The sequence below is a fragment of the Stenella coeruleoalba genome, assembly GCF_951394435.1.
Source record: "Stenella coeruleoalba genome assembly, chromosome: 11".
Taxonomy (NCBI): Eukaryota; Metazoa; Chordata; class Mammalia; order Artiodactyla; family Delphinidae; genus Stenella; species Stenella coeruleoalba.
In genome coordinates this window covers 45291365-45305112 of record NC_137157.1, presented here as the reverse complement: position 1 = coordinate 45305112, position 13748 = coordinate 45291365, and the positions used below count along the sequence as shown (strand labels likewise).

General features: G+C 44.0%; 1 protein-coding gene across 1 annotated transcript in view; it reads left to right on the top strand.

The window, feature by feature from the left end:
• Positions 1–13748, top strand: part of TPH2 (tryptophan hydroxylase 2) — a 90642-nt gene that overhangs the window by 22341 nt on the left and 54553 nt on the right. Inside the window, exons 6-7 of the mRNA XM_079937610.1 lie at positions 7154–7350; positions 12994–13129. Coding sequence (XP_079793736.1) covers positions 7154–7350; positions 12994–13129 — 333 coding nt within the window. The remainder of the gene's footprint in view (positions 1–7153; positions 7351–12993; positions 13130–13748) is intronic.

The window sequence follows — 13748 nt, the reverse complement described above, 5'->3', positions numbered from 1 at the left end:
TATGAAAATGAACAAAGCAAACAAAAATCCCTGTCTTCAAGGAGTGTACATGGTAATGGGGGGATAGATTTAGCAGAATAGTAATTTTGGACATTTTACTTGTTCTTTTCCCCTGAGTATTACTGATAGTATTTTATCATAAAGTTATTGAGTGTCCTCTGTGGCCTGAATTCTGAAGTGTAATTTTATCAAATTCGAGAGCCTTAGACTTTTCTCACTGACTCTTAAAAATCAGTAGATAAAAATGGCATTTGCTTTCTGGTTAAACTTTAATGGAATTCATCCACTCTACTGGGGATTTTTTTTTCTGGCTTGTAGCAACATTTTTTTCCAGTCTCAAAGGCGTAAGCCATCGTCTTGTGGAACACTTACTGACTATATGGCTCCACTCTGGTGACACCTGGCTGCAGATGATACTGTTTATGAAGGGGGTACCAGCCAGCATAGTACTAGGTGACATTACGTCACTGGCTATGGGTGAGAGTCAGTACTCAGTACTGATTGAAATTTCTACACGTTGGTGTGTCACCTCCGTTGTTAGAAGTATAACAAATGCTGGGTAATAATTAAGTTTTGTGAATGATGAATGTTTCCTTTTTAAAATTACATTAGATCAAAATCCAGATTATTTTTAGAATAATGTTGGAATCATGTCAGTCTCACTTTTCTGTATTCTTATGTGCTTTCTAGAATGAGGAGAGAGGGTGAATTATAGATCGCTCCCTGGAAATGATGCAGAATTCAGGGTATGCCCATTGAGGAGTGCAGCACACACCTCTCATAATTCGAGGAAGGACAGAGACCTCCTGCCTTCATGTTCCAATAATCGTTCTCCAAAGTCTTTGTCCAAACCCTTAGAGGAGCCACTAATTGCTAATGAGTTGCGAAGATGGTGGATTTTTACATATTTCCTGTTTTCATTTCCCTTCGGCACCCCAGGTAGAAGTGTCAATCACAAGAGAAATGCCTAAGGTGGGGAAGGAGAGAAAAGATGAGGCGGAGATGAAAGGGACGGTTTATTCCAGGCAGATAAACAGGTCTTGAATAAGTGAGGCATCTCCAGCCCGGAGGAACATGTAATGAAATAAAATAGAAAATGAGTTCATTCCTAACTGTTTCTACGAGATTCACTGGTCCCCCCTCAACCAATTCTCAGTTTCCCTTCTGCTCTGTTTAGTCCTTGCCACTGAGGAAATCCAACTGTTTCCAAAGAACACAGTCTGCACTGTGATTCAGTCAGTCTTGCCATTTTGATGTAAATACTATCAACTTCAGCCTGTCTCGTCTTCCTCCACTGAATAGGGGACTTGCTTCCCCGCACTGGAGTTCCTTTAAAGATAACACAAGCAGAGAAACTGCATCTCACATTAGGAATTCTAGCAGCAAGGACTCCAGGAGGTAGCCAGGCTGTACCACCATAATCAAAGGTTTTCCAGTTCCCCAAATTAAAAAAAAAATATGTATAAGAAAAGGAGCTTGCTGTTGGACCTGCTGGAGGAGAAGATCAAACAAATAATTAAAACAAAAGCATTATTGCTTATTCATCTGGCTGGAGAGAGAACTCCCATAATTTCAGCCCCAGTGGGGTTTATGTCCCTGGATTTCAGTGTAAAAATGTGTTTGTTACACAGCATTGTTCTAACAAGCTCAGGACTTAACATAGAGTAACTCTATCGGTACCTGCCCCCAGTTAGGTTTGTCTATGCACTTTCTACTTTCTCCTCTCTGCAGGGAATGCGCAGGTTTTTCAGAATCATCGCCCTACCTCTAGGAAGAGTGGGATTTAACCTTACAGGCAGAAAGATGCCTCCCACAGTCTTCAGTATTTCCAGAGAAAGTTCTTAGTCATCTCTTAGTCACATATTGCACCGGGAAGCTTTTCCTATTGTCGAGCTAAATCCTGACAGTGAAGGTTTCAGCCCTTTTCCTTGTACTGTCTTCACTGAGCAATGGTTCCCTGTCGTGTTTGTAAAGTCTTAGTTTGCCATTCTTTGGCAAGAGGGCAGAATCTGTGCTGAGTGGAAACTGCTGAAAGTCACATCTGTTTTTCTCCAGTAAATTAGGAATCTGTGAATAATAATTTTGGTGGGTGTTAAGAATTCTGGAAGCCCAACTAATTCCATGTAAGTGGAGGAGATTCCCTAGAGATCTAATGATAATATTCACTTGTAATTAGTTTGTTGAGGAGTCTCATCTTGTTGGGGTTTATACCAACGTAAAATGGTTTTATTTTCCCTACTCACTGCTTTCCACTATATTGTGTTGAATCCTACTTTCCTGCTGGGAAGCAAGTTCCTTAGCAACAACTAATTTCCTTTCATTTTCAATTATTAGTAGAGTCTCATTGGGGTATTTAAGACCTAGTCCCATTCATTTAAAAAAAGATTAATCTTAAATTTGATTCAAAGTGTATTCTCTTCCTCCTCAGTTCTTTGGAGTGTGTGTGTGTGTGTGTGTGTGTGTGTACGGTTCTGAGCTACCTTTCCTTCTCTCTTCTAGGACCTAGTTCCTCTGGAGTTGGGAGCTGAGAGGAGGCTGAGGGCTTTTGGCAGGATCGTGAGAATGTCAGGGGTGGGCAGGCCTCTGGCCACTCTCACCCTGGTTTGGACAGGTTCTTTCTGATGCGGTGGTCTCTGTTGAAATGGTCTCTGCATAGTGTTGTGTGTAGTCTTCTTGGGGTAAGACCATTTCCTCCACTTCCACCCCTGCAGATAAGCTTCCTGTCCTCCCTTGGCCTTTCAGTGCTCACAACATCATCCTTTTCTCCAGGTTGGCCACATCGTAACTTGGGTACCCCTCATGCACCTGGCCTTTAGTACTTCCTCGCCAGGGATGAGGGGAGCCCCTGGAGCATTCTTCTGTCTCCTGAGAACTGAGCAGACCTGGATGGGGTGGGGCCTCCCCATCTTCCTACCAGGCACACCACATTGGGTCCCGTGGGAATTTCTAGATTTCACTGGGCATCAGGCTCCATGTTCACACAAACCTCAAGTTTCAGAGGACACCTGTCAAGGGTCCCCTCATCTCCCCCATAGCACGCCGTACTCCTGGGCTTCCAGACGCTCTCCCAGGGCCTGTCTCTATTGCTCCAGTCTGGTGACAGCACCAGGGGGAGCAGGGCGTCCTGCTGCTACGCAAGCCTCCAGATGGGAAAGGAGAGGCCAGACCCTACTTCTTGAGGGCGCCTGCAGTCCTTACAAGTGATTCTTGTGGCGCAGCCTTCCCTCCTCCAAGGAGAAGGAACGGGGCCTTTGCTTCTCACCCCAGCCTTCCCCACAGTCCTGCATGTCTGATTCCCTGTTGGACTGGTAGGTGAAGTTTGGGGATGGGGTGGGAAGGGTAGTACGAGGGGGGTTTGTTGGTGGTAGAGCCATTTCTGCCGTTTCTTCACAAGCCCTGCAGGGAGATGGTTGGCTCCAACTGCTGAGAGCTTTCTCTAGAATGTGGAGTACTTAAGTGACTTTAGTTGTAGGCCAGAGCAGTTTTAGGACACTGGGATATGATGCTTATTACATACATGTTATGGCATGTACTCAGAGATAGATGCATAATGATATGTGGGTATATGTCCTAGGCCCTAGAAAGATCAGGACACGCCTCTGTCATTCTTCTCATGTATAATTCACAAAAAGCCCGCTAACCCACAACAAGGACAGAGAAGTGCAACACAGTTTGATTTTTCCCATGACAATTTTTATTTTTCCAAATGTCACATCTCAAAGTTTTAAAAAAAATAGGTGTCCCTGCATTCCTGGTACCCCAAGCACTACCTACCGGTCTTACTGAGAAGGTTAAAGGAGTGAAGAAATATGAAAGTATTTTATGAGATCTATACAAATACATGCGAGTATCATAATTACATGATTGTATACGAGATTTTCTGTATATAAGTACATATACCTATAAGCCTTATTTTAATTTGGTATGTGAAAATTAGCTGGTGCCTGGGATACATTTTTTATTTCATTGGTGTACACTAATCAGTTAGGACCACAGCTGGTCCTGAGCCTGACAGACTGGGTTTTAAGCTTGGCACCATGAGTTTAGTCAAATGGCTTAGTTTCTCTGAGCCTTAAAATCCTTATCTGTAAAATGGGGGGGGGGGGGGTCTACCTCAATGGAGTTGTGAGAATCAAATGGGCTAAGTTATATAAAAACACTTAACTTTAAAAAAGTGTCTGGCCAATAGTAAGTTCTCAAAGATGAGCTATTATTATATACCTTGATTAACTACATGGAAAAGTGGGAAATTTCTTATTTTTTCTGTATTTGGGATATTTTTTTAACAGAAATTAAATGGATAAAAGTAGCCTTTACTTTGTGTGAAGTTGATTTTTAAACATTTACCTTAAATAGTTACCCGGGATATGGGGGTCAGAGCGGTGTGAGAAATCTCTTGGCGTGACCAGTCAGACCCGTTCAGGGTAGCTGCAGGGCACTGCACCAGCTATTAACTTAAAGAGCAGGCTCATTAGTTACCCAGGCAGGACAGACAAGTGGAAACAGATGAGACTGTATGCGTGGTCATTTGTATTCCCAAGGTTGTGATGCTAGGAATTCATTATTAAGTAACAGATACGTACTGACAGGCCCGTCTTAGGATGATTCCGCTTCGCCATGGTGTGAAAGTGAAATGCGTTCAGTAGAAACGTACTTCGAATTTGGATCTTTTTTTTCAGTGCACTATGCGGTGTAATTCTCTCTTGTGATGCTGAACCGCGGCAGGGAGCCATGGTCAGCCCCCCCTCGATCGCCAGGGTGAACAACTGATACACCTACAATCATTCTGTAGCTAGGCAACCATTCTGTTTTTCACTTTCAGTACAGTATTCCATAAAGTACACGAGATATTCAACACTTTATTATAAAATAGGCTTTGTGTTAGATGAGTCTGCCCAGCTGTAGGCTAATGTAAGTGTTCTGGGTACGTTTAAGGTAGGCTAGGCTGAGCCATGATGTTTGGTATGTTAGGTGTATTAAAGGCATTTTCGACTGATGATATTTTCAACTTACGTTGGGTTTATCACAAGGTAACCCCATTGTAAGTGGAGGAAGGTCTGTATAACTCCTTCTTCCTACCCAGACTCACACTCGTCTTTCTTCTGCAGCTTCCTGTTGTCTACAGTCAGTTCCCCTTTGAAACGCTGCATGTTTGCAGACTGATATCGAAGGGGAAGGTTTGACCTAATGATTCTTTTCAAATGGCTTCTCAGTATTTCATTTATTGTTTCAGCCTCATCGCTTTCCACCTTCTGATTGTGCACAGCCCTTATCAGCTTTATTGGCTTCCCCAACTCAAATTGATTTTGTTGAATTTTCTGGTACCAGAGGCAGACCGTTCATGTTTTTATTTCCTTACATCCTTTCTATTTTTATCTTTCCATTTCCAGCTTTCTTCTAAATTCATCACAGAGGCTAAGCCTTAGCGGTCTTGATCTTCTCAGCAAATATTTGTCGGGTTGTAATTTTTTATTTGTTATCAACAGCCATATTTAAACAAGGCTAATCTTGTTCTAATTCGGTTTGTCATAAGCCCTAGTCTTGATACGTAGAGAAAATAAATGTTAATTTGTTTTTTTCTTCAGTACGTGTTGTTCCCTCATCCCTCATGTACTGCAGTTAATTTTTTTCGGTAAAAATAATTTGAGGCAGTAGGAATCACATTTGGACCTGAACCTTCAACAGAAAAGATTTCGGTAAGAATACTTTGAAGTGTGCAGAGGGCTGGGGACAGGGCTCTGCTTATGAGCCTGATCTTGTTACTGTCCTCCTGCCCTTTTTTCTACCTAAGGGGGCACTTCTGAATGACCCCAGCTTGCTGAAGGTGCCTGAGGCTGCAGCAGCCCTGAGGGCCAGTTGCTGCCTATGCAGGCTGGGTTACTGGATTACATAGCTCACAGGGGCAGAATCCCTAGGTTTATGTGTATATATTGGACTTCCATTTGTCGTGTGGGTCTTTGCTGACTGCAGGGGCAGACTCTGTGACAAGTGGCCAGGGAGGGCAGTGGGGGACTACTGCAGGTTACTGTTGAGCGGGTCATGAGAAGTTTTCACTTTCAGGATAGGTTTCTTAATCAGAGGCTAAATTCAGATTCTGGCTCTTCAAGCCATAGTTTGCAAAAGCACGTGTACATATTCTCTCCTTTCTCCTGACCTCACGTGGCCTCAGGAGCTATGGTCCCTGCTCATGGCTGCTGGCTGCTGTTAGAAGAGCATTTTTAAACTCACCTTTCCTTCTGTCAGGGCACCTGCAGATCCTGCCTGGCCAACAAGTCTCAGCTTAAGTTGTACCTTCTCCAAGGAAGCTCTCCCTGACCACCCCAGTCCAGGGCTGCCTCTCAATATTCCAAACCAGGCACTGGCTCCCTATGACTTACAGGCTGAATCTGGTCTGTTTTTGTAATGCAAGTTTTATTAGAACATAGCTATGTTCATGTGTTTACATATTATCTGTGGCTGTTTTCAAGATGTAGTGGCAGACGTGGGCAGTTTTGATAGAGACTGTATGGCGCACAAGCTTAAAATATTTACCTTTTAGACCTTTATGGAAAAAGTTTGCTGACCTCTCTCCTAACTGACAGGGCTTAATGTGTGCACCTCTCAGCATGATGTATAATAAATGTTCCAATTTTGCACTTTGCAAAACTCTCACTTAAGTTTGGCATAGGCTTTTAGTATTTCTCAGACATTTCTCTCACTGAACAAATAACCTCAAAATTACACTAGGAGATTGGGGTGAGTTCCCTACAAAGGACAAAGGGGACCCACAGGCAATTTTATTTTCAAAAGACAACATCCATTTATTACTGTTGTCAGGTGATTGCAGAAAAGGTTCTCAGAGCACAGCTTTGGACCTAAACCAGTTCCTTCCAACCCAGAACTCTTGTTACTGATCCCAGTGTCAGAACAAGAATCTTATCAAATGTCCATAAGGATGTGTGAAGATGTAACTTAAATCATTTATATGAAAGTTTAAACACATACACAAAATTAGGTTAGCATTTTCTTCAAAAAATAACACTTCGTGGGATCCTTTTGGACACTCAGGCATCCCACTTTACAGGAATCTGACTCACATAGGTATGAAGGTGAGAAAACACTTAGCCCGGTGACCCAGAGCCAGATTCATTCATTTCTCTTCTCTCCTGCCTAGTGGTCAGCCCATCCCCAGAGTGGAGTACACAGAGGAAGAAACTAAAACTTGGGGTGTTGTGTTCCGAGAGCTCTCCAAACTCTATCCTACTCATGCTTGCCGGGAGTATTTGAAAAACTTCCCTCTGCTGACTAAATACTGTGGCTACAGGGAGGACAACGTGCCCCAACTTGAAGACGTCTCAGTTTTTCTGAAAGGTAAGCTTCACACGGGCTCTCTCTTCCTACCGCACATCCTCATGGGCCGTCTAAGGACACACGTGGCAGCAACCGCCCTTTTTCCAATTAAGAGCTCCCTTTGATTTAAAAAGAGGAGCACTGCACCAACAGTTACCTGGGCCACCTGTGGGAAGCAGAGCAGGGCCTCTGGGCGGGGAGATGGACTCAGCTCTTCACCCAGCCCAGGGCCTTGGTGAGGTCTCTCCGGTGGGCTGTTTTATACAGCGAACCCCAACCGACACTTGCAAGTTCAGCTTTGAGCTTTTTCTGATCCGGGAACGACTCTGTTGGGCTACATAGGCATGGAATGATCTCAAAGGTAGCTTTGTATTTGCTTTGCTAAGAATTATGTACTGGATGAAGAAATATCACGGATAATGTTGAGCATGGTGACTTTCCTCTGGGGAGGAGGGCAGTCAGTTAATCAGATCGCTATTGTAAAGTATAAATCGTGCCGGGAACGGTAGTGCTGGTGTGAGAGCAGGGAGCGAGGTGAAGCAGAGTCCCTTGGCGTCCACGTTCTCTGTGTGGTCACTCTCCTCAGTGACCCTCCTGGGATAGCAACTGGGAAAACTTCAGTCTCTTGCGAGGATGGGGGTGGAGGTGAAGTTTTACAGCGGCCACCCTTCCTTCTGTGTCCTTCACGGCGGGTAAGTCCTCGGGTTCTCCTCTTTTCTCTCTCTTCCCCATTTCAAGCATAACAGTTCTAAAAGCTAAAGCCTTGCCACCTACCTCTTTCCCTGGAACTCCTTTCCTCACCTGTCTTCCCTGTTTCTATCGGTGATGATAGATTCTCTAGACTCATCAGGCTCTAGGGATTCCTGTTGCCGAAACTTGGCCTCTGTTCACTGGTGCCGAATAGAAACACGGAGACAGAGTTCGAGGTGAAGTAGAAAAGAAGAGGTTTATTGCTTTGCCGGGTAAAGGGGGCCACAGCGGGCTAACGCCCTCAAGACTGTGTGCCCGCCCTGGAGGGGGTAGCGAGCAGTCTTACAGTGTTCAAGGAGCAGGGCGTGGTCGGCTCGTGGACGTTCTTCTGATTGGTCGGTGGGGACTTAATTGGGAGCCAGCATCATCAACCTTCTGGCTCCAGCCGGTCTGGGGTCTAGAGCTTGTGGACAGCATACAGTTAACTTCTTCCACCTGGTGTGGGTTTCAGTATCTGCAAAACAGCTCAAAGGACGTGGCTCAGAATATTATCTATATAGTCCTTGAGGAAGAACTAAATGTCCTTGACTTTGTTTAATGGCTAAAGTATTATTATTTTGTCTTGCTTGACTGTTTTCCTTTCTTTCTGCATTTTCTCACTTCTGATTAAATTTATTCTTTTTTTAAAATTTAATTTAATTAATTTATTTTTGGCTGCGTTGGGTCTTCGTTGCTGTGCGTGGGCTTTTCTCTAGTTGCGGCGAGCGGGGGCTACTCTTCGTTGCGGTGCGCGGGCTTCTCACTGCGGTGGCTTCTCTTGTTGCGGAGCACGGGCTCTAGGTGCGTGGGCTTCAGTAGTTGTGGCTCGCGGGCTCTAGAGTGCAGGCTCAGTAGTTGTGGTGCATGGGCTTAGTTGCTCTGCGGCATGTGGGATCTTCCCGGACCAGGGCTCGAACCCGTGTCCCCTGCATTGGCAGGCGGATTCCCAACCACTGCGCCACCAGGGAAGCCCCCTCCTAGGGTTCTGCTCGGTTACACTCCTCCTCTGAAGTCCTACCCCCACTCCCCTCCCTGCCACACTTAATCAGCCTTTGTATAAGCTTCTTATTCAGCTGTAACACATTACCGCAAACTTAGTGACTTAACATGAATGTATTATCTTACAGTTCTGGAGATTAGAAGTCTAAAATCAAGGAGTTGGCAAGGCTGTGTTCCTTCTGAAGGCTTCTGTTCCCTTGCCTTTTCAGCTTCTAGAGTCTCTACCCACAATGCCTTGCCTCGTGGCTCCTTTCTTACCTCACTCCAGCCTTTGCTTCCATTGTCACAAGTCCTCTGACTCTGACCCTCCTGCCTCCCTCTTATAAGAATGCTTGTGATTATATCAGCCCCACCGAGATAATCTGGGATGATCTCCCCAGCTCAAGACCCTTAACTTAATCACATCTGTAAAGTCCATTTTGCCATCTAAAGGAACATATTCCCAGGTTCAGGGCATTAGGGTAGGGGCTTATTAGGAGGGCCTAATTAGGACTGCGCTTACCCCAGTCTCCAGGTATTGCCACTTGTAGCTTTGTGACCCATGGTGAACCTGTCCTTTTCTTTCCATTCCGCTGCTACCATCCACATTGAGGTCCCCATCACTGCATCCTTGACACCTGTTTCTTCTCCTCTCTACTCGCCTGCCCACTGTTTCCAGATGAAGCTTCCTAAAGCATCTCTTCGTTCCTGACATCTCTGCTCAGAAGCTATCAGTGGCTCCCCTTTGATTTTACTGGGGTTGGCGAACTTTTTATTTTTTTGTAAAAGGCCAGATAGATAGTCAATATTTTAGACTTTGTGGGCCAAGAGGCAAAATCGAGGCTATTAGGTCGGTACTTATTATAACCGTTTAAATGTGACCATTAAAAAATGTAAAGGGAGGGCTTCCCTGGTGGCGCAGTGGTTGAGAGTCCGCCTGCCGATGCAGAGGACACGGGTTCGTGCCCCGGTCCAGGAGGATCCCACGTGCCGTGGAGCGGCTGGGCCCGTGAGCCATGGCCGCTGGGCCTGTGCGTCCGGAGAGAAGCCAGAGCAGTGAGAGGCCTGCGTACCGCAAAAAAAAAAAAAATTAAAGGGAGTTCCTTGGTGGCCTAGTAGTTAGGATTCCGGGCTTTCATTGCCATGGCCCTGGATGAAATCCCTGGTCGGGGAACTGAGATCCCACCAGCCGTGCGGCGTGGCCAAAAAAAATGTAAAAACTATTCTTAGCTCACAGGTTTACACAAACAGGCGGCAACCCGGATTTGGACTACAGGCCATAGTTTGCTGGCCTCTGGTTTGTACGCGCAAGTTCTGAACTGCTCAGCCTCAACTCACGGCCCTGACTCAGCTTTCCAAGTGTGTCTGCTGCTGTGACTGCACCGCACAAACCCTCTGTTCTAGCTGTGGGTCTTCATACCACTGCTTAGGCTCTGTGCCTTGCTAGAAAAGCCATTCCTTCACCTGCTCAGATTCTACCTGTTCTTCAAGGCTCAGAGCAAGTCCTGCCTTCTTTATGAATCCTCATCATAGGAGCCACCACAGTTTCATCCTAGCTCATGTGTGTATCAGGAGAGAGGTAGCCATGGCCTGACAGCTGGTCCACTGAGACCCACACTTAGCATGATGGGAGGGCCCCATGCATGGATGTCATCCATGATACTTGTTACCGAGAGAAAGAGATTGAGGACCACTGATCAGTGTCATTTAATTAGCGCCTAAATGCATAATGCCTTATGCTGTTGTTTAACTAGATTATATTCTCCCTAACGGCCCTGCCTCTGGCATGTCCCTCTTTGTTTCCCATGGAGTTATGTGCGTATTACATATTTACCATGGTCTTGATTATTCCTATGTGGGGATGCTTTTTACTGCTTTGTTTCTCAAACCCCAGGAATTAGATTACCGTCTCATAAGTTTTGCTGTATCTGTCACCCAACTTAATATTTTTATGAGGGATACAGTACAGTACAGTACAGTTTCTGGATGCAGAATGCCTGGGGTTGAGTCATGGCTCTGCCGGTTCCTGGCTGTGTGACCTGAGATAGATGAATTACCTTAACTTCTTTGTGCCTCAGTTTCCTCTCTGCAAACAGAGATAATAATTTTATCTACCTTATGGGGTTGGGAGGGGAAACTAATTGATATACCTTAAAGCCCTAAAGTTATTGCTTGACACACATTAAGCATAGCAGAGTTTTAGTTACTATTACTACTATTATTGTTATTGATATTCACACCTTTGATGAACTGGGTACTGGGCACTCAGTTTGCATCATTCATTGGTACACAGCAAGCACAATGTAAATGTGTGTATTTTTATTTCTTTTAATTGACTCACTTTTAAAATACCAAATTTATTTTAATAGGAAACTTTTAAGCAATGGTAGTCACAAATTCAAATTTCTTGATGTGATAGATACATATATTTTTAAATTTATAAGAAAATAAAATACATAACTATTAAACTAAAGGATGCTTCCCCTGTACCCCACATGTGGGATACTGGCTTAATTGACATAAAATTCAAAAAGAAAAAAATACACTTATCTTTTTGATTTTCAGTGGAGAGCAATCAATCCACCTGAGAACTTTTGGAATGAACTGAACGCTGTTAGAATTACAGGTCTGAGGAGGCCTGAGAACAGGGTTATTTCCTTGTAGGTACCCAGAATCCCAGAGTGGACTTGTTTTATATGCTTAATTGGTTTTTATCTTTCAAAACCATTTCTAATCATTCTGAGATGCTCTTCTAATGAGCTGAGGTTTTCAGAATGGGAGCCTTTACAGTGCTGATATCAGAAGACGAGCCCCTCCTGTTGAAATTTTCTGGGCCTTAACTGGGTTAGCAGTCTAGGCTGATTTCATAGATTTTATTGTATTCTGGTTATTTTGTTTTCTTCCTCTTACCATAAACCAACAAAGCATGCAGAGCCTTCGAGTACCTTTTCAAACTGCGGTAATAAATATAATTGTTTTCATAATATCACAGAAATGGGATATTGCAATGTGGAATGAAGGGGTTAGGTGGTTTTGACAATAGAAAGCTGTGGTGTGAACTGATTCCAGGATGCCCGTCAAGGGGGTGAATTAGGTTTGTGTTCACTGACCACATACACGCAGAAAGAATCCCTATCTAGGTGTGTCTTTAGAAAGATATCAGGTAATCTGTAGTAAGCATCACTTTATTTATTTATTTATTTATATTTTTTAGCAGCTTCATTCATTGAGGTATAGTTGACATAACATAAAATTTACCCACTGTAACTGTACAATTCAGTGATGGTAGTAAATTTATAGAGTTGTGTAACCATCACAGCAATTCAGTTTTACAACATTTCCATCACTGCAAAAAGTTTTCTTTTGCCCCTTTATGGTCAATCCTTGTTCCTACCCCTAGCCCTGGGCAACCACTGATTTACTTTCTATCTATAGATATTCCTCTTCTGGACATCGTATAAATGGAATCACAACATGTGTAGTCTTTTGCATCTGATGTATTTAAAAAAAATTATTTCTTATTGAGGTCACATTGGTTTAGAATATTATATAAGTTTCACATGTACAACCTTATATTTCTACTTCTATGTACACTACCTTGCGCTCACCACCAAAAATTTAGTTTACATCACTTTAGATTGTAATCTTCTCCTGTGTATTTGAGCTTTCTTATCCTAATTCAAACTCTGAATTTAAATCCTTAAAGGTTTTTTTTGCTTTTCTTTCCATTTTAATGAATGTCTTATGCCCCTGGAAACCATCATTCGTGAGTGTATTTTAGTCATCCGAAGCCACAAACACGATAGCTGTTAACAGTGTATGTCATTCAATTGTCAAGAGTTTCAGGACGTTGATTACTTTGTTTCTAAAACAGCCTTATAATAATAGGAAGCCCTGCTTGGGCCATCAAGTCCTGTCGGGTTAATATTTAGTTGAGTCTTTCTGTTGCCTCTTTAGAAAGGTCTGGCTTCACAGTGAGACCAGTGGCTGGATACCTGAGTCCTCGAGACTTTCTGGCAGGACTGGCCTACAGAGTGTTCCACTGTACTCAGTACATCCGCCATGGCTCGGACCCCCTCTACACCCCAGAACCGTGAGTACCCACACTGTAAAGCTGGGCTGGATGGAGACCGCCACATTGGAAAGTGGTCAGGGCTCACTTCACTTGAGAGTAAATTGGGTCCAGGAACGCTAAAGACCACTGTTCCTTAGGCCACCGAGGTTATCACTTTGCTTATGATGCTGTTTTACCTGAATAGTCTTATGATTAATGGGCTGCCAGGGTCTTCACTGGGGAGCAGAGAGCAATAAAGTAGCTGATGGTGACAGAAGTGGGCGGGGATTAGAGCTGAGTCTCTGAAGCCCCCTCCTCTTCCTAGGGGACAGAGGCTCACTGACCAGCTGGGTACCCGGCAGGGTCACTACATTGTTCTTTTCTTTTTTTAGCTCCTTTCAGCATCCCTGAAAGTGTTTTCAGGGTAAACAAAGGTTACTTATAGGACTCCAGACACTGGGAGAGAAATGCTTCTTAGAGTGGATGAATGCTCAAAGGAGAGCTGTCAGAGCTAAGAAAGGCAATCTCTAAATCTAGCCCAGAGGGTTTACAAATAGCAGGCACTTTGTTAGTTGCCTTTGAATAACTGGCCCTCCTGAGACCCGTGGTAGCTGCCAAAATGTATGCAAAGAGAGAGGGCAAAGAGATGAGATTTTAG